The 23604-nt window shown below is 37.1% G+C and overlaps 2 protein-coding genes across 10 annotated transcripts in view; both read left to right on the plus strand.

Annotated features, from left to right (window-relative positions):
• Positions 1-9981, plus strand: part of SLC4A7 (solute carrier family 4 member 7) — a gene marked incomplete at both ends in the record, with an annotated part of 90560 nt that extends 80579 nt beyond the window's left edge. For 6 of the 9 annotated variants that reach the window (XM_080339790.1, XM_080339795.1, XM_080339792.1 and 3 more), the window contains 10 exons: positions 597-758; positions 1757-1870; positions 2315-2476; positions 2739-2990; positions 4566-4634; positions 5082-5255; positions 5601-5732; positions 6457-6554; positions 8325-8432; positions 9900-9981. In XM_080339790.1, coding sequence (XP_080195916.1) covers positions 597-758; positions 1757-1870; positions 2315-2476; positions 2739-2990; positions 4566-4634; positions 5082-5255; positions 5601-5732; positions 6457-6554; positions 8325-8432; positions 9900-9981 — 1353 coding nt within the window. The remainder of the gene's footprint in view (positions 1-596; positions 759-1756; positions 1871-2314; positions 2477-2738; positions 2991-4565; positions 4635-5081; positions 5256-5600; positions 5733-6456; positions 6555-8324; positions 8433-9899) is intronic. The other 3 variants (XM_080339793.1, XM_080339797.1, XM_080339794.1) reach the window with 1 other exon arrangement.
• Positions 9982-19521: 9540 nt separating this feature from the next.
• Positions 19522-23604, plus strand: part of NEK10 (NIMA related kinase 10) — a gene marked incomplete at both ends in the record, with an annotated part of 91049 nt that continues 86966 nt past the window's right edge. The window contains 4 exons of the mRNA XM_080339512.1: positions 19522-19595; positions 19922-19982; positions 20993-21123; positions 21629-21731. Of these exons, the coding sequence (XP_080195638.1) occupies positions 19522-19595; positions 19922-19982; positions 20993-21123; positions 21629-21731 (369 nt within the window). The remainder of the gene's footprint in view (positions 19596-19921; positions 19983-20992; positions 21124-21628; positions 21732-23604) is intronic.

Here is a 23604-nt window from a genome sequence, read left to right on the forward strand (position 1 = left end):
GAAGTGCAGATGAATATGATGAGGTGAACAAACAGGAGGTTGCTTTCTTCAGTTTTCTTGAAAGGCTGAACAAATATTTTTAAGAAGATGTGGAGATGGAATCTGCAGTTAAAATTTGATAGCAAACACATTCGATTAGTTTGATAGACATAGGTATAAAACTACAACAGAGCCAAAGAAACTACCTAAATATTGGTTGGAAGAAAATATTTATTTAGAAATTGAAGGACTAAGCCCAGGAAAAGCACACTATCCAACATCAACTTTCAAGCTGACAAACATAAAAAAAGGAAGGGAAGAGGGGAGATACTTTGAGAAATAGAATAGAAATTGTGTGAATATAAAGATGTTTCTTCTTGGATACCTCCCAGCATTTTGACATCCTGAAATTATCAGTAATGGATACTACGGCTCTTCTGAAACAGACAGCAGACATTTTTTGACATTTCAGGATGAGGTACTGATGAATGAAAGAACCCCCACTTTTTGGGATCGTGAAAGTTCTTAAGTGTGTTATTTTATTGAAAAGCTTTAAGTTAGATTGAATGAACTAAATGAATAAAACACAGGAACTTAAGAAGTTTTTCTCTTTCCAGCAATGTTTAGAATATCATGGTGTGTTTCGTGGATCAGCGTGTAGCCATCATGGACCATATATTCCAGATGTTCTCTTCTGGTCTGTCATCCTATTCTTTACAACATTTTTCCTTTCCTCTTTCCTTAAGCAATTCAAGACCAAACGCTATTTCCCAACTAAGGTAATTCTGATCAGACTATTGTTTTGATATGATAAATACATTAGTATAACTTAACAGAGTTGGTTTTTTTAATTCTGCTTCGAAACATTTTATTGAGGGATTTCTTTTAAGACACAGAAAGAAATTAAGACCAGAAAATTTGCTAATAATTCCAGAAATTAAGCTATTAGATATTAGAGTAAGTAAATTGGCTTCTGAAAATTCCATGCTTACTCTGTACTTTCCTATGGTTACGACAGGATGTTCTAAACATTAGGAGACTTAGGCAGTCTGTCTCCCTATATTAATGGGTGTTCCCAGGTATCATTTGGGGATGTAGTATTGCTGCTGTTTTCCTCACCTAGCTGTACAGAACAATTGATTGCTTTCCCCAGACTGCTGACATATGAAGGGTTCTGAGTGATTCCTCATGGGGTTACTGTTTCTAATAGAGGCTGGTATAATTATTACCCTTGGACTAATTTACGCAACTTCATTCTGCTAGCCAAAGTAAAGTGGTTGAATTTTCTCTAAACCTCAGCTCGTCCGTACAATGTGTCCCTAATGTTTAATAAAGGCACCTTGATAAACCACATCTGTTGCAAATTATGCCCCTCCTACCTATTAAAACATCAAATGTATAAATATTGATTTCTGAACAATTCAGTTATGTTATTGAATTAAGCTGCAAGAGACTAGCTGTCATGGCTCAGCCTCCCAGTAGGGTTGTGAAGAGAGGAAGATGAGGAAGGAGTTTTTTTAGATTATTTGTTGCTTGCAGTAGATAATTCTTAATGAAATAATTGGATGCACAGTTGTCCAGAATACTTACCTTCTGCAGCTTCATGCTATGCTGGCAGGCAGCTTAAATTTTAAAATAAAGGAGAAAATATATATGATGTTCAGTGATGTAGTATAGTATAAATAGACTTCACTGTTCATAGGGGAGAATGTTGTATTTCTATACATGAAAATTATAATGACGAAAAAGCAAGTTAATGCAAGTCTTTTCTTTATAGGTACGTTCTACCATCAGTGACTTTGCAGTATTTCTGACCATAGTTATCATGGTTTTGATTGACTATCTTGTGGGAGTGCCTTCTCCTAAGCTTCATGTTCCAGAGAAATTTGAAGTAAGAAATGAAACCTTTTAAAAAAACTTAGGTTTTTAATTGCGTGCAGTTTCATAGACAGTAAAATAATGGAATTGTATAGAAACAGAAATGTATCTTTTTTTACTTACAATGTAGTTGATAAACTCCCATTTCTGTTTTTGATGTATGTCTCGTCTGACAGAAGAGACTATGCTTTACATTATAATATCACTGAAAAAGGAGCATTCTTTTGCACAAATGTGCAGATGTAAAGGGATGAAACTGATTTGTTGCAGTGTTTTCCATATGAGTGTCACATTCACATGTAACAGCTGAATCAGTCTTTTGGTCAAAGCCTTTGGGGAAAAAATATCTAAACGTGTATTTAGGAGACTGTTGACCTGTTCATTGCAGGTTTGTAGCAATAAATTCTGCTTTTTATCTTAGTCATTTAGTTCTTGTTGTTGATGTTTGTTTTTTCAGCCCACCCGAAAAGACCGAGGATGGTTCATAGATCCTCTTGGAAGCAATCCTTGGTGGACACTCTTGGTAGCTGCTGTTCCTGCTTTACTCTGTACCATTCTCATTTTCATGGATCAACAAATAACAGCTGTTATTATAAACAGGAAAGAGCACAAGCTGAAGGTAAAAGTCTGTTTCACAAAAATTTAATGTTTTGTAAGTCAAGTTCATTTTAAATCAGATTCATTCTGCAAATCTGTGAAACATTACCTACAACTACTAAATAAACATATATATTGATCTAGTATAGGAAAAAGTATAATTTTGTGGACACTCTCAAAGAATCTTAACTTTTGTAGTTATCTGTTATTTATCAGGTAAGTTATAAATATGGTATCGCATAAATAGGAAGCTTATCAAATGATTTGTTTGTTTAATTTTACAGAAAGGCTGTGGTTATCATCTTGATCTGCTCATGGTTGGTGTTATGTTGGGAATATGCTCTCTCATGGGCTTACCATGGTTTGTTGCTGCAACTGTCCTGTCTATAAGTCATGTTAATAGCCTGAAAGTTGAGTCAGAATGCTCAGCACCAGGAGAACAACCAAAGTTCTTGGGAATCCGGGAGCAGCGAGTGACAGGATTGATGATTTTTGTCCTGATGGGGCTGTCAGTGTTCATGACCTCTGTATTAAAGGTAAAAGACAGTTTTTCAGAAACATTTGCCTTTTCTTTGTGCTTTTGATGTTGATATTGTGATTTATCATTTCATAATGTTAGGAAGTTTTATTAAGTTAAGTGAAATATGCCTGGACTCATTCTCAAATTGCATTTTTAAGAACAGGTGTTAGCTGAATAGAAACTGGGGGGGGGGATGCAAGGAAATGAAATCTGAGAAAGCCAGAAGTATAGTGAGTAGTGACAAAAACAAGCTTTGTCCATGTTATTTGATTTTCTGGCCAGCTATTTTTCAGTTTCTCAAGTCTGTGTTATTTAAAGTAGTTCTTCTGTAGGGTTGTTTTGGGGGTTTTTTTGAGTGCATAATGGAGAGAAAAGGAGTGTGATGAAGATACGAAGTTACTTGAGTGGAAGTAATATAATATAGCAGAAGAAACAAATATCTGGTTTGGAAAGTGATCATCAGAAGTTACACTGTTCACTTCTCTTTTTTCAGCTTATTAGACTTCCTTTGATGTTTAAAGTTTCAAGATTAGCTTATGCATCATCATGGTGTAGTAGAGATTTTACAGGTCTTATTGTGGCCTCAATTTACCCTGTCTCTTAATTTATATCCATAGTGCCCTTCTGAAGACTTTATTGGAAGAAAACCAATCAGTTCAGTTTGCTTTCTGCTCAGATTTGAGTAAAATCTGTTCAGCTTCTACTTTGTTGTTTCTAATCTAATAGTTAAAAGGAGAAATGAAAAAATTGTCTTTTTATTATCAGAATAGCAGATATGGTATAAATTGCATAATTGCTCATACCTCGAAAGAACTCTGTAAAAGTCTGTTTAAAGACAGATCACAAGTCTGTCTTCACAAAAAGATTGCTTCTAATGGCTGTTTAATTTTGGATAATGAGAAGAAATAAGCCTATGAACACATAGCTATAGTTTAGTAATTAGAGCTACATATTATAAATTCTTAATAGTTGACTGTTTGTATGTTTAAACAATGTAAAGGTCTGAAAACAATAAAGCAGTAGCAGTTATTAGAAAGTAGTTCAGATTTCACAATCTCTGGTTGGAAAGCTACCAAGAGCTCATATAATCAGAAGCAGAAATATTGAAATAGATGTATTGTTGCTCAAAAGCAAAAGATAAAAGTGCTGATTACTGAAGCTAGATGTTTACCCCATGTTTTGACAGCTGATTCTTAGAAAATAATACTTTTATTTTTTATGGAACCAAGGGTATTAGGAATGAAAATGTTACTATTTGCTCTTTATGAAATGTTGATAGCCTCAATGCAACACCTATCAGATAGCAATGTAAAGCAGCATACTTAGCATTAATGGACATTGTGGTTACAGCCTAAAAAATGGAATGAATGGTCAGTCAAGACTGAACTACTTTTTAATCTGGGTAATAGCCTTGTTTTTTTGCTGCTCAGTTGTGCATATATTTTCTCTATAAATAAAGAGCTTCCACTTTTACAGATTTCTCTTAAGTAAAATATAAAGTAAAAAATAACTTGGTCCATCTCTTTCACTAACATGCTATGTTATGCCATGTTGATGACACAAGTAACTGTGGGTGTTTTTTCCTCCCCAGTTTATTCCAATGCCAGTTTTGTATGGTGTCTTTCTTTACATGGGAGTATCTTCGTTAAAAGGCATTCAGGTAAAATCTGATGTTAATGAGGAATTTCCTGTTGTTTAACACTAAATGAAAAGGAAACAGTAACACATGACTTTTTCTGAGCAAAAATAAGCCTAATCCATATTGTCTGAATAGCATGTTGGATAACTTCCTGAGTGTTGTGTTCAGATATTTGTTCCTACCATGTTGTACCTTCACTTCTCAGTTCTTTTGCATTTATTCTTTTGGCAGTATAGCTGGGCAACAAATTTTCTGAAATACTCTGAAATTATGTAGTAGTAATGAGAGGTGGGAAAAAACCCAACAAAACAAAACAGCCCTCAGCCCCATCCTCTTGAATGTTCAGTGCTCTTCATTAGTATTTTGTTTGGGATTAGCTTATATTTCTGGAGTCCTTTAAAAATCTTTATTTCCTTCTGGAGGGGAAGAAAACAATTAACTGAAGGATGATTTTATTTTTCAACGCAGTTTTTTGACCGAATAAAACTGTTTGGAATGCCTGCCAAACATCAACCAGACCTGATTTATCTCCGTTATGTGCCACTCTGGAAGGTCCATATTTTTACAGTTGTTCAGCTCACTTGTCTAGTTCTGTTGTGGGTGATTAAAGCCTCTGCAGCTGCTGTTGTTTTCCCTATGATGGTAAGTTATCTGTTTTACAAGTTAATAATTTTCCAAGAGTACGTGCATCATCCAGCATCCCTTCAGAACATATTTGCTGCCTTAAGAAAGGAGTGGGAAAGAAACAAAAGAACATGTAGTAGAAGCTGTTCATTTTTGAAACACAAGGACTTTTCATTTCCTGAAAATAAGCAATTCAGTTGTGAATAGCTGTTGAAAATGGAAATTAATTTAACTTTGTGGTAAGATAAATTAGTACTACAAAAAATACTTCAGTTAAAGATTTTGAATGTACTGAAAGCACGTGTGTGTTTTTGTTGATTTAAATAGCTTAATATAAATGATTGAATTTCTGGTTCCCTTAAGGTTCTAGCCTTAGTGTTCATTCGCAAGCTTATGGATTTGTGTTTCACCAAAAGAGAGCTCAGCTGGCTCGATGATCTTATGCCAGAAAGTAAAAAGAAGAAAGAAGATGACAAAAAGAAAAAAGAGAAGGCAGTAAGTGTGAAATCAATAAAACTAAGCATGTTCTAAATTACTAGAAAATACTCAGTGAGAACTTTAAGTGGCCTGAGCATATGACCTTACATACCAAATGTACATTTTGAAATTCTTTATTAATGAGATTTAATGCTAGAGGAACTATTACTGGCAATTGAGGAAAAGTCACTGTTTCAATTATGCTGTTATGAACTATGACTCTTATTTGTGATTAAAATTAACAATTAAAGTGGAAAGAAGCAATTTTTAGCACAAAATGTGGTTTTGTCTTTCGTCAGGTTAGAAGGTGGGTATGAATGGGAGAGAAAAGCAGTGGCATAGGGATCTCTACCCTGTTTAAATTAATCATGTAACTGTTCACCATATCAGGGACATTTTTCTTGTGTGTGTTTGCAGAGCTGTAGTTAAAACCAACTGTTAGTTACCAGTAATACAGTAATATAGTATGTATAACTTCTTCATAAATGTCATACCTAACTGTAAACCAGCTAGCTGAATTCCTTACAAAACTGGTAACACCCTCCTTCCCCACTCCCCCATTTCTCCTATGTGGATAAAATGCTTCTGAGGAAAAAGGTCTTAAACTAGATCTCCTGCATTCAACTCCTGTACCTACAGGGAAACACCCCTTACCCCTATGAAAATTAACAGTCAGCATGAGATACTCTTTTGATTTCTGTTGCATGAGTAATGTTATAAACTTCTAACTCACAATTTACAGGAAGCAGAACGAATGCTTCAGACAGGGGACAGTGAAAGTGTACATCTTGCATATGGAGAAGCAAATTTGGATTTTCCTGTAAAAACCCTAAAATACAGGTATAATAAAATGTCCCCCTTTAAGAGTTTTTGTATCATATGCTGTGATTTGGTTTATGTTAAGTTGGTTGTTCATGAGTGGAATTACTTTTTTCTCTCAGTCTTGTAACTTGGCCATGGTTAGGAATTATGAAGGTATATCTGACAGTGGTATAGAAGCATTTTTATGTTGCATTGTTCTTTAAAATTGCATCTTAATTATAAGTTTACATGACCATCTTGAACAGATCAGATGACTCAATTTCGACCAGCTGTACTCAAGGTGAAGAAGCTTCCTTGGTCAGTTTTTGTGGAATACTCGTGTGTTACTGTGCATGAAATACTGAGTATTAAGCAACTAATAGCATCAGTTGAGCTATGTGTTTACCAGCCACTTGGATTTTTCAGATAAAGTCTTAAGTGTGCAGTTCTTTGTTTATGTAAGTGAGGGCTAAAGTCTATGATTTCTGTGATATAAAAAAAGCTTTTTACAGGCAGCCATTTTTACTTCAAAAGGTCATTTTCTAAAAGTAAATGTGAGGACAGGATTACCAGTTCTCTTCCAGAAAAGGAAGTGCTGGAATTTTGCTGATGGAAAGTTACTTCAGCACTGGAAGGTGTTTTGTCTCAGTACATCTCTCCCTGACCGAGGACGTATTCAGCTTAGTTGTTGGGTATTCAACAACTGTTCAACACACCCAGAAGATGTGACAGATAAGAGCTTGCCATTTTTTTTTCTCTCTGATACTACAGTCTCCTAGGTTAAAAACTGGCTTTTCTATGTATCTAGGCTAGTATCAGGTCTACCCAGATCTGAGTTGGGAAGAGGCAGATTTTTGGATTAGACATATTCCTCCTGAGTGCTACTGTCTACTCTAAGAGCAGCCTTCATCAGACTTTAGCAACTCAAATGCAAATGCTAAAGCTTTTTTTAAAAGAAGTTTGAGTTGCTAATCGCTCTCACAGTAGAACTGTGATTTCATCAACTGTGTGCATGTGTGTTTGGTATATATTTCACTGTCTTGCATCTTGTCGGGATTCCTGAGGAAAAATGGCTTTGAAATATTTCTGTGCAATTTGAAGAACTCTTAGAGGTACCTTGGGGTAGATTCTGAAGCTTAAGTATGGAACAGAACAGAAGACATGCCTGTAGACAGCACCCAAATCTGCTGTATGTATAAATGTGTGGAGTGGAAGGGAGGGAATAGGTTTTGGAAGCTTACCATCTGCGAGGGTAAACTTAAATTCTGCAGGACTGAAGGGGGTGGTGGCAAAAAAACCTTGAAAAATGTCTACTAAGGCTCTGCAAGAAAAAAAATAACTTGATATCTGTCTAGAATGTTGGCACTTCTAGATTTATATTAGTTTTAAATCTCAACTGAGTTACCATTTTCGAAATTTTATTAACATCTGCTCTTTTGCCTTTGGTTACTTCTTGGAAACAAAATAATTCTGATTTATGAAAGCCATAGCAGAACAGTGTGATTCATTTAATTATTTCTAAGCATGCAAAATAATTTTCTAAAGTTACAGGTAATTTAGAAATGAGATATCTTTCAAATATTCTCAGTGTCTCAGTGGTATCTATGTGAAAAACTTTTAAGATGCTGTGTGATTAAGGCAGTGCTGGTGAGTTTTCAGATTTTTGTTGAAATACGTTTTTAAGATAACTCAATTTGTGGCTGCGTAAATATTGAAAGAAAGCACAACTGATGTGAATGATGAGTGACAATAAGTATAATGCTGTTGCAAGGTATTGAATACTAACCAGACAGTATGTTTATTCTTTAGCATTGATCCCTCAGTTGTAAACATATCTGACGAAATGGCCAAAACTGCACAGTGGAAGGCTCTTGCCATGAGTACTGAGAATGCCAAAGTAACCAGAGCTAACCTGAGGTAGCTATAATTACTCACGCATTTTCTAACTATGACCATGTGTTTAGCAGCTAATAACTGTACTTGTATTTCTTGAAATGTATGTCAGAAAAATGAGCATACATGGTTTGAAATCTACTTTTTGCTTTTGAGGAACTTGAATTTGAACTTAATTTTTGTTCTTTACTCTGAACTTAAACAATTTTTATGAGGAATTCCAATTACTTGATTGAATACATTATTACAATTTTAAATTTACTCTTTGTTTGCTTAATACAATTGTATGCTACTCTGATGGGTTTAGGATTTCTAAAAGCTTTACTAGAGAGTATAGCACGTGAATTGTTTGATCCTGAAGGTTACAAATGCCAATGAGAATAAAAGGTAAGTCCAGCACTTTCATTGTTTATGCTGCCTGGGGATCTGCCCCTTGTTTTTGTGGGTTGGTTGGTTTGTTTTTCCCCAGCTCACTTTTAATCTCTGAAACTTAAACCTGGCTCAGATATTATCTTCACTGGATATGAAATATATTTGAATGAAGTACTGGACAGATTAGGAGTCCTCAGTGCTATGAACATTTCCTATAAGCTGACGTGCATCTTCTGTGATGCCCAGGAGCATCTTTCTCAGTGAGCTCCCCGTCAAACAGGAAAGTCTGTGTGCAATGATTCATTCTGCTGTTCCATTCTACTTTCTTCCCTGTCTGGCCAAATCTTCTAAGAGTAACAAATGAAGTGCTGAATATTTATATGGAATATCCCCAACTTGCTGGAAGGCTTGTAATTTGTAGAGACTGTTATCAGCAGATTCTTCCATCATAATGCAACTATTGCTTAGTAGTTTTTAGGTAGGAAAGAGGGCAGAACAGCCCCGGTTGACTCAAAAAACTAAGCTTATGTACTCCTGCTGTCTGTACATGCATCTTACTTTGGTTGATCCCTTTCAGCCACATCTGTCAAAGGAAGAGAGGTTTCAGGGTATGAATTTGTCAACTTTTGTGTAAGGTTACATGTCTGCGGAAGAGTTGGTGGTGAGGGAGTGTTCATGTGTCGTTGTCCAAGCTATCTGGTACTGTTGAGCTTGCATCATGGAAACAGGAGGAGTGTCTGGCCACTTAGCATTTGTGTATCATCTGTTTATTCAGCACATGCTTTGCTCCAGACTAGGCGTGGAAATACACTTTGTTTTGTCCAGACAGTAGGTCAGCCAAGGATGATGAAGACAAGAGAACTTGGGGGTATTGTAACAGGAAAAGCAGTGAGACTGGCAATAGTGTTTATAGATGAGATCTTGGTGATTCCTCTCTTTAAGCTTGTACTACTCCTATAAATAGTATTCTAACAATCACTAGAATGTAATAGAAATACATCACCGTAAAAGTATCCTTACATAAATACTTCAAATGATCATTGTTAAGTATAAAATGTTTTAAGTTAACCTTTACTAAAGCGAACCAGAACTTAAATTTTCCTCTTTGCTTTCAAACAGCCCTGAAAAACCAGACAGTGTGAAAATAAATGTGGAAGATGCACCTGTTGTGAAATACGTGGATGCCGAAACATCTTTATAGAGGGGAGTTGCGTATATTTGTGTGTGTATTTATATCACTTTAGGATATTATACCATTGAAGTGTGATTTCCAGTTTAAAGAGCAATGTGTATTTAATTCTGCCATTGTTTAGGGCACTGTAGATATGCTTGCATAATGAGAAGATTTTCCTACGAATGAGTGGTAATCACACTTCAGCTATTTATTTTATTGGAAATTTTATTTTCATTTTTAAATAGGAAGATTGTAATGAATGCTTATTATTTTCAATAATCAATATGGGCATAAAAGTTAAATCAGCTTTTGCTGATTATTACTGGTCCACATTGCTTAGAATTTTGCAATACCTCTGTTTGTAATGTGCGCTATAGAAGTTTGTTTTCTATGCAGGCAATTACTGCTTGTTTTTGCAGGGTATACTTTTTTTGTTATTTCATAGAACGAATATTAATGTGCTGTTGACAAGAACTACTGTATTTTGTGTCTCCACTACATGCTAGTGTTTTCTGGATTCCATCTCCTATTTTACAGAAGGGGCCTAGAGCCCTAAGTCAGGTGGTGAGCTATTTCTTAAAATACATAAATACCCTGTTCTGCTACTTTTTTTTTCTTCACTCTTTATTTTTCATTGTTGTCCAGTAGCAGTATGAGTGCAGTCATTGTAGTTACAGTCCCAACTCAGTATTTGCCATTCTGGACACTCCATATTTACACCATATGAATTGGATTTACAGACAGCAATTTGGTCTATAGGAAGTTATATGTACTTACCACACTAGTACTCTTGAATTCTGTTGTTCCTGTTTTTACTGACAGTTTTACATCGATTTTCAGAATCTGATTTACTCAACTCTAAGACTGAAACTTCAGAGTATTTCATGTCCTCATCAAATATCTTTCTTGCATAATTGATTTTTAAATTTACCTTGTATTTGATTAAATTAGCTGTAGTTTAATTCTGTAATAGGTTTATGATCAGTATTATTTTATGGGTTACAAATTGCTTGTGATATTTGTGTGTACAGTTCTGATCCTCTCCATTGTAAAGGGCATATATGATAGCACACCAACTTATTTTTAAACGTTTTATTTATTTTAATTAGTATAAATTTTTATCATGTAAGATGATTTGAAAAAATAAATATTCATTTATTAAAGTAAATGGAATTTGGGGGGGCTTACTGATAAAGATGCAGTCAGTGCATTTATTGTACTTACATTTTCAAGTTCTAGTGTTTAGGATTATAATATTTGAAATAATGAGAATTTTATGTATAAATGAAAATCCTGATCACTTACCTGCACAGTTACCATTATTAATAATTTTTTGCCTTATGCCTTAGGTTTTTTTGCTTTAATTTCTCAAAGATCTCTTTACATTCTGAATTGCCACCAGCCCTTTCTGGATTTATTACAATGGCTTTAATTAGAATCTGTGCTCATTTAAAAACAGAAGAGGCTCTTTGCTTAGTTCCGCTTTTAGCAAAATTGGGAGTTTTACCATGGACCATGTGGTAAAATTCTCAACAACTGCAAAAGCAGCAGGTTCTGGAAGAGGGCAGAGTTCATCTGAAAATACCACTTAAGGTAGAATTTTGGTGCTCTTCAGCCAAGTGTCACTTGGAGACAAAATAATTGTACATTACAGAAGCAAAGCAGTCAGTGGGAATAAAAAGAAATACTTAAAAATAGCATTTAAGTTACATGGACTGTTACTGTTCCCTTTAAATATATATATATTTTTTTTCATTTGGCTGAATTCTGGGAAGACTGTTTAAAGAAAGTAACTCATAGGGTACAGCAAATACAAATAATGCTATCCGAACTGTCGTAACAAAGGCTCAGGTCAGTGGCAAAGCAAGTGAGGTCTGCATTACCAATTTGACTCCTACTGTGTAATGACCTGTATTGATGTTCCCTTATTCTTGTAGCTGTAGCTTGTGCATTAGCTTGAGTACGCACTCTTTCAGAAAATACCCATGTTTTCCCTCTAGTCAAACTGAGATAAGGTGAAACTATAGCAGATGGTGTCCCAAAACTTTCTGCATTATTAGAGAAAAAAGTACTTATAAATTAGTTGTTGACTACTCAGTAGCTGTCGCAGAATCAGAGGGAAGATATTTTGGGCAGTTTATGTAGTGTTATCCACAATACATTACTTCTGTGTTAGTCCTCCCAGTAGTATTTTTACACTTCATGTTCACAGTCCTGCAACAATTTCCAAAGACCCAAAAAAATTACTATAAGCCTCTTAGATTTTTTATTTTTTTTTTTTTAACTCTTTAATGCTGGAAATCAGGGTTCCCTGGTGCTACACACCTCGTGTCTGGCTTCTACTTCAGAAGGGTTAAGTTTTGGTCAATATTACAGGATGTGGCTATTTTTCGAGTAAAGATTAAAGGAAACAAAACCAAAGCCCTGCAAGTCTCATCACAGTATTTATGTAATTTTAATTTTAATTGTGTAGATATTTTAAACGGTGCCAGGAATACCATGACTTGCAAAGCAGTTTACAGTGACCTTTAGTTCCAGTGTTCTTGGTCAGTAGCATGTTGTGCTTGCACTTTTTTTCCATATGGATAGAAGAAGGTCTGGTACTAAGTGCATAAAAGCCCGTTGATATTCTATGGTTAAGTGACTCGCTGCTCATTTTACACCTTCTCTGCTTTAAAATCACACATAGTATTAAAGTAAAACAGCTAAGGATGTAATTTACTGTATGTAGATATACGTATTGCCTTAACAGTTGCAAAAGAGCAGTGATAATTGCTGTGCACTGATTCATTTCATGGGGGTTAAGCCCTGTAAAAACTACGCCAATGTTTTTCCATTCCAGCAGTCAGAGGAAAATAAACAGCCCTGCACTTTTCTGTAGATGCCTTGGTTTCCCAGAATGGAGCTTAGTGCTACTGTGTATCTGGCTGCAGAGCCACCTCAGGAAGTCCCTCTTTTCTTTCTTTTTTTTTTTTTTTTTTAATTTTTCTAATTTATTTATAAATATGAATGTTTACATAAAGTGTAGGTCTTAATTTTGACCACTCCATTTAAATTATCATCTAAAATATTTCATTTGAAGTGCAGTCTCGTGTTTAAATTATATTCTACAAAACTCATTCTTAGCATTTTCTTATGTATTACAACGACATGCTTTTCATTCTGTTTACATATGTCCAAGTCAATTATACTTTCTTCCTAGAATAATTTTGCAGCTATAATATCTTATGATTCAGTGAAATGTTCCAAATTGCCAAGCTCTCATCATAAAACCTGTTAGGGTAGAATTTGGTGCCCTGGTGGGGGTTTTTCAACCAAATATCTTGGCCATTTTTCCTACATTTAATGAAACTTCCCCCATAAACTTAATCATGTCCTTCACCTGCATCTCTGTCTTTCCATTGTAACTTCCGAATTTGTGCCCTTTGCAAAGGCAGGTCTGACAGGCTGTAAGATGTATGTGTAACAAATAGGTGTCATGTCGCGGAGCCTGCACTGTTTTGATGGGTTGTCTTGTACATACATTCTGTAAATCGTAAGGTAAACGGTTCATGATTTTCAGTTCACAAATGTAGCCTGTTAGATGAGCACCACAATGCTTTTAGTTTTCTTTTTGCTTTATGTGATTAGTAATGTTTTAATTACTCATCTAGGTCAAATTCATTATCGAGTACAGTACAAATGTGTGAAATACTTTGTTTATACCAACAGTAATTTATTTTATGGCTAATTTTAAAGACTAGAGGCACACAGCTTTGAGTCAGCATAAAAGTAGCGCTACAAAGCAAATTTCTTGGTGATTTTAAGTCGATTTTATTTTGTAACATTTTTAGTGAAAACTTGTAGGACTTCTTAGTTGGCATAGGCGTTAATCTAAAGACACTTTAATATTCAATTTAGTATCTGTTGACTTTTATTTGGAATAATGAATGTGTTTTGAAAAATCAATACTTTTCTAAATGATTTTATTGGCAGGACGCATCATTTTAAATATTTTTCTTTCTCTTGTTGCTGATATTCCTGTGCATAGGTGTCTTCCAGGGCTCAGCATCAGTAGCTGAACTACAGTTTTGATTTTAATACTGATTATTTCAAATGCAATTACATGCTCTACGGTTCGAATTTTTTATGACTGCTTTTCTAGTTACAGTGATGTTTTCTTACTCTACAACACAATCCAAAGCGAATGAAAACATTATTCCAAACGTGGACTCAATATTCAGTTTATACAGAAAACACAACTCTCAGACTTGTCTTCGACGGGAAAGATCCAGCCTTTGTTGTTTTAATTACACCGCTAGAATAAAATTATCTTTTGTATCGTTTCAAAAAAGTTGGTAAAAGCAATAAAAATCTACTGAACTATACGGTGGGTTTTCGCTCTTTTCATTAAATGCACGGGGGGGGCAGCGCTCGGACCCTTCGGGAGGCGGCTGGGCCCTCCTGGCCCGGCCCTGGCGTCCCTGTCTCCATGGCGACGGCCGCCGGCGTCAGCGGTTGCTAAGCCTTCTCGGGCGCTTCCCAGCACGGCGGTTTGCGATTGGCCGGGAGCCCGGCTCGCTCCGAAGAAGGTGGGAAGCGATTGGCCGCGTGGTGCGCGGCGGCGCCGATCGCGGCGGGACGGAGCGTCGCCGGACGCCGAGCGGAGGTTGCGCGGGGGCTTGAGTGCGGCGGGGCGGGGGGAACCGCCCGGCGGGCGGGAAGGGGGAGACCACTGTCCGTCTCCTCTACGGGGGGTGGTTGGTTGCCCCCTCCCCGGGACTGGCCTCTGAGGTACCCCCGGCCAGGGGGCGAGGGCTCGCGTGGGGGCTGGGGGGACGAAAGAGGTGACAAAACCGGGCTGCTGCCTCCTGAGCCTGCCGGGGTTCTGTCACAGAGCTGCCAGGTGATCGTCACATACTTGAGCCGCGGTATGATTTAAAGTCACGGAGTGGTGAAGGTTCCAAACTTGACGCTGAAAATGTCGAAAGGAAACGTTAGCATGTGGGAATGAACGTAAACATGCAGCTTGACATAAAGCACTTCAAAAAAAATCAAGTGATGAGCCAGGCCTGCTTAGTTCTGAATAAGATATGAAAGCTCCAGGTGGTTAATCTCTGTGCTTCTTAATGAAGCCGGTTCGTGCCAACGCCAGAGTGCGCCTCCGTCCTGAACCTTGCCTGACAAACCAGGAGTGACGCCTCTAAAATAAGGGTTACTCTGTCCCCATCCCTCCCCCTTTCCTCCTAATAACGCCTTTCCCAGCCCTGCACCTTTCCCAGCGCTCTGCCTTCAGAATTCTTCAGTCTCTTGTGATTCCCAGAGGCTGTAAGTCATGGCAGCGCAGTTCCCTGAACAGTCCTGCCTGGCAGCAAGGGCGCAGAGGACGGATTTCACAGAGCTAAACTATGTATTATCCTGGGGTTGACAGGGAGCTGCTCGCTAGACCTCAGAAATCCTCTTTTTGTTTTCCTGCATCTGCGAACTGCAGATTAACATGGTAGATTTAGGCAGAATCTACAGATTAACTTCATGATCTGGAAAATAGCTTGGAGACTTCCATAGCACGGGTTCTGGAATATGAGAACAGGCCTGGCCATTTATAGCTCTACTGGAACAGGGGTGGTGCAGAGCGAAAAGAAACAAAACCCAAAACCAACCAACCAACCAAACCAACAGCAACAAAAAAACAAACCAGCAGTGGCTTGAATATCCCAATTTGTTGGAAAAACATAAATCTCATATTGGATCCCACTTAATCTTCAGAGAACCTTCACAGAAGATATTGAACAAAATATTTGAGGTAAGTATATGTGTATGGAAGTTTTCATGTATAGCAAACAGGCAGGTTTCCATATTGATACACTCAATAAAATCTGTAAGAAGTAGTTTGCGGTGGTAGATTTGTCCTTTAACATGTCCTTCTAGTTTTATTTACTCTGGGTTTTGTTTTCACCTTCTGAAGCTTTCTGTGCTTGTGTCATCTGAGACAGATACTAGACTGGGCCACAAATCAAGTCTGGAGTGGTAATTCCTTTGTCTCTCATTTCTGATCATGTGAATCCTTTCCTTTCTGACAGGGTTCTGGGAGCAACTCTTGTCCTATCCTGCATGCCAGTGCTATCAGAATGCATTTCTCTTCCTATGTAATTGAATTAACATAAGTAATTAAATGTAATTATTCTAATTTAAAATGAATTCGCTAATATTACTCTCATTTCATTGTTTTAAATGGGATTCAATAAGACTCTACGCTGTAAAGACATTTTTTTTTCAATATGTTTCTGTTCTTTTAAAGAGTTGTCTGATCTCAATCTTTTTCTGGCACAACCTAAGTCAAATGTGAGCGTTATTTGTCTCTCATACATTACTCATGGGGCTTGCTTAATAGCTGGGGAATAGTTATGAGGGTAGTTAATAGCCTGGAAATTTCTGCTGGCATGAATAAAGAAGAAACAAGGGTGTGAGGGGGGGAACTTATTCAGTGATTTCAAGAAAGTCAAATAACTGTGAGAATAGGTAAGGAAATATTTCAATGCCTGTTTTCTCTCAGGTTTATGGCTGATACAGTGAAAATGGGGGGTTGCTTCCTTTTGCCTCCCCCTCACTCAGGGTGTGGTGGTAATTCACCTGCCTGATTTAACGACTGGCTGCCGATAAAAGGGTTTTCTGCTCTTCTTTCTCTATTTACAGCTGTACATTCGTGCCCTCTGCCTTATCAGCAGAGGTACTCATCAGGGCACTGTAACAGTAAGCTAATTTGGTAGAAAATTAACTATACAAAGGGGAGGCATGTTGTTTTCTGCCTGTTTAGCTGTCTAAAGTGGCTCAGGTTTGGCTTAGATCAGCTGAAGAAGTAGAGAGGAGTGGCTGAGGTTGGGAAGGAGAAGGAAATGGGAAAGGATGCACCATTTTCACCATCAGCTGGTTGTTAATTGGTTTATCTCTGTAGTAAAACTGATGTGCACAACACCTTAAGCTGCATGGACAAATGCTCCTTTCTGCATACTGTACCTGTCCTTGTGCAGCAGAAGCACTTGAGGACAAGCTATAAGGTAATCAGGGTTAAAGCAGGAGAGATTATTTGTAACCTGAATCAGGTTTCCCCGTCCAGGGAGCCGTGTACCTGTGGTGGTGCTGTGCCGGCAGACCGAAGGGGTTGTGCAGGGTCAGTCTGTGGCTAGGGCTGGCCTCTGTCTGTTGGAGTGCTTACTGACTCGTGCTGGCTTACGGGACTCTGTGGAATAGAGAGGTGACCTCAGGGTGAGTCCTCAGAGCTGAGTGAGGGCTGTGTCCTCGAGTGAGCTGCACCCCTTCGTTCTCGGACAGCAGTGAGGGGAGTTGGGCTTGATATTTGTCAGGTTCGATTTTGTACAGGGACATTTGGCTCTGTAGTGGTAACAAACCTTTAAAATAGTAGTCTGCTGTTATTCTGTTTCATCTTCACTAAGGTACCACAAACAGCAAAGGCATCTGACTGGCAACCTTAAAGCAAAGTTGGTCTACAGCTGGAAGAGTTTGTAAATAATCACAAAAAACCCAGCAATTTTGTATTAAATCCTAGCCATACTGAGAATCCTGCTGTTTATGTTTTAGAGGTTTATCCCAAAGATTACTTTTATTTTTAATTGGATGCTGAAAATTTTAACATTTAACTGTACTTAACTGGTATTAATTTGTATATTAACTTGTATTAACTGTATTTAACAAGTTTTGTGTGTGGTTCTGTTTAGAGATTCTTTAATTGGTAGAAATCTGGTTTTTTGTACACACACACTCACCAGCAAGTTGATAATTTGTGAGTTTCACAGTATTTCTTAGTGTACAAATGTGAGGTGATGATTGCATCATGTCATGCCTCAGCAATATGCCAAATGGATTTGGGTATTCAGGAGAGGGTATAAAATACAAATATCGTTAAAACAATACATGGAAATTTTTGCTCATGAAGATTCTTAAACGTAATTAACAAGGTGCTTTGCTTCTCTTTTACTGCTTTTGAAGCAAAGGCAATAAATTAATTGGACCAACTTTGATTGGTTTAATCTGAATTCAGAATTTTTATCTGCTGACTGGTAGAACAGATCTTGTTTATATTCATTCCCTGTAGGGAACTGGTACAGCAGAATTGTTCTGAGGTGTTTTTTAATAACCCTGTTGAGTGGATGCTTGGAGGAAGGAGGAGGAATTTCTTGGGGAACCAGATCAATGATTCTCTATGAGGAGATGGGTGGTAGGATAGAGGCTCGTTCAGAAGAATAGAAATGGATGAACTGTGCTTACAGGCTGCTTGCAAGAGTGAGTTAGTACAGTGCATGGGCCTATGCTGTCAACAGTTGCATTTTGGGTAGTTCTGTGTCTAATTTTCAATTGAGAAGCAGCAGCTTCTGGTAGTTTATGGTGCTTTTGTTTCCTGCCAGGTTTTTTTCTTCTTTGCCTTTAGAGGAAGAGGAATAAAAATCAATAGCAGAGGAATTCTACACTGCACAAGAGAAAGGGGAGGCTGTCATCTCTCATATGGACAATCCTATTAAAAAGACACCAGAGGGAAAACCCAAACGGTCCATGTTTAGTGAATAGTAAAATGGGTAGAAAGGATCAGACAGTGGAATTACATCCTTGTTTTTTTTTTTTAAATCCAAAGCGCTCTATCAATATGCTGCAGCTGTATGCGCTTCTTTGGGATCATTCTTCAGCCCCGGCCTCCTCCTGACAATCCTCATGTCAGTCAGAGCAGGATCTGCATCAATATAGTTGCTTTCACAGCAGCAAGAGATGCCTCTTGACTATTCTCTTTCTATCTCTTTCTAGGGGTTTATACAACAAATGTATACTACGCAAACAACAAGCTGTGGGCTTTTGTGGCAAGTCAGACCTACAGACTGAATGTTCGTCTGTAGTGGATCTAAGATGTGGTAACAGCCCTGATGAGGCCAGGCCAGACAACTGTGCTCATCTATGGGAAGAAGCTGTGTGTCCCACTGCAAGAAAATCTGGGCTGAAATTCAGAAGACTCAGATTTCAAACTACTGAAAATGTCTGTGGTTCCTCAGCAGACTGCGTAATGTGTCCATAAATATGTCATTTATTTGTCAGATACCTCCTTTTGCTACCCTTCACCTGTCTTGCTTATTTAAATGATAAAAGCATTACATTCTCTGTTGTCTGGACAACAGCATGTATGATGCAACCTTGATGTCAGCCTGTAGGCACTGCCATAAAATAAATAGATAATCCATGGTGAGCAATAATGGTTCTAACATGGAAGAAGAGGAGAAATCCTAATAAAAATGAAGAGTAATAGCAAGACAGCCAATATTATCTACCTGTGTGTTGGGAAAACAACATTTCTGTATATTAGGTTAATTACTTTCTTGTTAGTATCTGGAATTCTAAAGGATATCCTCATATAATGTCTGAGGGTTCATGTTGGGAAAATGTTAGAGCTGTTTTATTTTTTCTCTTAAAGTTTTATTGGTTTGTTCTGTAAGTATTTATTGCTTTTGCTGCAATGATACAATTCTATCTACCTATCTATCTGTTTTTAAGGAAATGAGTTTTTTAGCCATCTGATAATAGTGGTACACAATGCCTGATCAGGACAAGAAATTGAAGAGCACAGAAAAAGCATCAGACAAAAAACCTCATGGGATCTCTGTGAGGTATAGTATCTGACATCTCACTTTGAACTTCAGCAGGACCCATGTGGAATTTGCACTAGCTGCCAAAGCAGAACGCTTTAATTTGAAATGCAGTATAAACATGACAACGGTTACTCTGGTCACAAAGTTTATTTACACCTTTATTGATTTAAGGCATTCTGGAGAAGCTATAAATTCTTCTCTGTGTGAAATGAGGGCACTAGGCAACACTAGGAAACTTTATTTTCTGTCAGTAGCATTGTTGCTTGTTGACCTTCTTTACTCTTACAAAAGTACTTTTATGCAACTATTAACACATATCTTTATGGTGCTGTGTTTTATCCTAGGAGTTATTCTGATCTTAAAAGACTTCAGTCTCTCTTAAATGTTCAGTCAAGCAACCAACAGGTATTTTTCAATAACTGTTATTTTCCAGTAACTATTAAACGTGCTGTAGATTTGTATAATTAGAGGTAATGGTGATTGTGGATTGTGGATGATACTTAGGATATTGTGTTCAGTTAAGACTAAACTTGTCAGCAAAATCTTGTGTACTGAATGTGGTGTCACTTTTTTAGTTAATTCATTTACATACTTTTATTGTTGCATATAGTCAAGCAGCCTAACAGATTTGTTTTCTTTCACGGCGTTCTACAATGTCATGAGAAGATGGCCTTAGATATGTATTACTTACAACATGATCAAGAGTGGTAAAGAATATAAAATGAAAAAACCTAGCATTTTAACCATAAACAATTTGTCTCGGGACAATAACACCTCAGCTAAAAATCTGCAGGGCATAAATATTGATGCATGGAACCTCTAGGATACAGTAAAATCTCCTCGACCTCAAGTCACTTAGTGAAGCTTGTGTTTGCCATTTGAAGCAAAGAAAACCGACGTATGATGGGTGTGAGTCCTTGGAACGCCAGAACAATTTCTTCCTTTCTGTTCTGTAAAAAGATGTGACAAAATGGCTTAGGGAGTCACTCGTGTGAGATGGGAGTTATACACTCCCTTCCTGGATAGAGGCATGGAATTGTTTCTGAGCAGAAAGCTGAAACATCTGAGTTCTGCAACCTAAAAGGAATATGAAGGCTGTGCAATTGTAGAATTGGGAGAGATGAGGAGCATAGATGATGAGTGTATGTTGAAGATTCTATTGAGCTTTACTATTATAAAGACACTGTTCTTCATGTTTTGAATATCTCCATGTACTGGTTTTCCAGCCTTGTTTTACATCAGTTTTCTGCCACATCATTTTTGTTCTGTGTGGGGTGTGTGTATATTTTATAATGACATATTATAGGTCCAAAGTTCAAGTCAGAACTTTAGAAGAGGTACTTTTGCTTGATATCATTGTTATGATACTTAAAATGCAGCGTTTGACTCATGAATATTATCCCTTTACTTCTTAGCTTCCAGCTGTATATTTTGAAAGTGGTCAAACCAGTGTGACAAGAGCTCGGCAAAATGTTAACAGCAGTGAACAAAAAGCCCGTGGTCAACTGCAAGAATCAACAGAAGTTGTTGAGCTTGAAAACTTCAGGTGAAAAAAAAAAAAGCCAATATGGTGACACTGTGTTGTATCTCTGAACATCTTTATGTATTGGAACCTTCTTGAGGTGTTGGAAGCATTAATGTTTGTACTTATGTCTGTTACTCCTACTTTCATGTTAAGCCCTATCTGAGATATGGATTATATATTTTTAACTTTCTAAACCTAACCATGAGTGTTCCTGCCTTTGTAAGTTTTAGACATGCGGTCCCACTGAGTGGAGTGTACTGTGGAGAGTTAATATAGTCCATTTAAATAAAGTCGATGTTTCTTTATTTGGAAGGCTCATATTATACCGTTATAATAGTCTCAAATTATGTGTGAGACAGGTTGTTCTTCCATGCTGTTGATGTCCAGGAATGTAAAGTTGTGTTGTTCCATTGTAACTGCTGATATGACATTTCTTAATTTTTCTTGCTAATGTTAAGTTTTGGCAATCTGAAATTCTGCTGAAGCAAGATAATCAGCCATTCAACTGGTTTTTTTTCCTCATTAGTGTGACCTACAAGAATGAGAGAAATTTTAGCAGACACCCCAGACATAAACTGTTTCAAGAGATCTTTACAGCTTTAGTTAAGAACAGACTTACCTGCAGGTCAGTATATTGAACACATTCATATCCAAGGAGGGCCACTCTTTCTTGCCTAAAGTGAAGAACCAAGATGCATGAATGATGTTTCATATTATTTCAACAATATATACAGCATGTATATTTCAACAATAGACCTCTGTGTGGAAACTGCCAGCTTTACATGTCTGCATAATCTCAATTTTAAACAATCACTTCTGTATTGGCTTTGAAGGCCAAATGCTTAGGTTAGTGGGATGGAAAAAAGGCGGCCTTGGGTATATGTTAAAACTTGGATGACTGAAATTCTAACATCTGCTGTGTTTCCTTGATCATTTGTTCATATCTGGTATCTGTAATCTGTGGCTTACATTTCTAATTTAATTATGATTTTACTGATTTTACTTATATTTTATGGACTGCTGTTTATACATGGAAAGGTCAGTGTCTTTCATACAATTCAGATGAGTTTATGGTACTGTTCATAATTATTTGCATTCATGTGTACAACAGGATTAGAAAGGGAAAACCCTTTCTTATGCTGCTCTCATTTGAGCGAGGAAGAAGTGCAAGACCTGAAAAAAATAGGGAGGATAGGAAAAGATATTTTCTGAGGAGTGTGTTTTTCAGAATTTCTATTGCTATACACCACTGCACGGTGTTGTATTTTTCCTTTTACAAACCCGAGTACATTTTCTGAGAAATCTTGAGTGCTACAGAAGCTTAAAGGAAGAATGCTAGAGCATTTAAAGGTATTAATGTGTAACTGCTAGAATTTAGAGAAAAACCACATAGTTTCCTTAAACCGTTTTTCAGAACTGACTATGGAACTTTGATTATCTAAATAACAGTGAGTTTAAGACAGATCATTTAAGTGATTTTTAAATCTGATACCACTTTCTTTGCAAGTGAACTTTATCATCTCAGTACCCACCAGTGGGATGTCAGTGGCGCAGCTTCATTTGCCAGAAGTCTAAGAATAACATGTATTGTGTCTTCCCAAGTCCTGTTTATACATTGTGCCATACCTAGCTCATATTTGGGGATTTTTTGGTACTTTTTTTGGATTATGATAAAGCAAACCCACTCTTGTATTATAAATGAAAGCACCCAGGTAAGGTTAATGAAATATGTATATATTAGTATGTATATAAAACCCATAAGGTAAGTGTAGTTAACAAAGGTGATTTAGTTGCCCTTTATAAATATTTACTATGGCTGTGATGGCGTCCTCTCTTTGGAACTACTGTCATTGCATTTTGTCAGAACCTTAGAAACTGTCACCCTCATCTGCATTAGATACTTTTGCTGGCATAACCATGTTGCTTGGGGTGCAAGAGAAAAATCACACCCACTTACTGGCATCACTTTGTCAGCTGAAGTCCTGGTTGGAGATAGTTCCGTTGACAAGAAAGCTGTGATCTGCTTAACTTAAGTAGTTTGGATAAGAAGTATAACTAAGCAGGCAGAAAAAATCCTAATGGCATATGCTGGATATACAGTAGGTTATCTAGTAATATGTTTTGTAAGTGTAACTATAGTAGAAGAGGCTCTTGAGTGTTGACCAGGCTCAGAGAATTACTGTCCCTGATTAGAAATGTGATGGATGCATTGCTTTGCTGATGAAACTAATTTCTGTCAAGAGTCAAAGCTTTTTCAAAGAATAACTTGGTAGATCTATCATGGTAATAATCTTCAGACCACTTTAAAATCTGGCCTACAAATTTTGCCTACCAGTGTATGATGGCTCTTTTCTTTCTATGTAAATTTTGTGCCATTCTGAAGCAGCCAATTATAGAAGCATAATGAAAAATAGCTTTACTTTGGGCAGAATAGTGGCATAGGAGGGCTGAGATTTAATTATTTTATTTTTTTTTTTTAGTATCTATTTGTAATGCATTTAT

The sequence above is a fragment of the Nesoenas mayeri genome (genome assembly GCF_963082525.1).
Source record: "Nesoenas mayeri genome assembly, chromosome: 2".
Classification (NCBI taxonomy): domain Eukaryota; kingdom Metazoa; phylum Chordata; class Aves; order Columbiformes; family Columbidae; genus Nesoenas; species Nesoenas mayeri.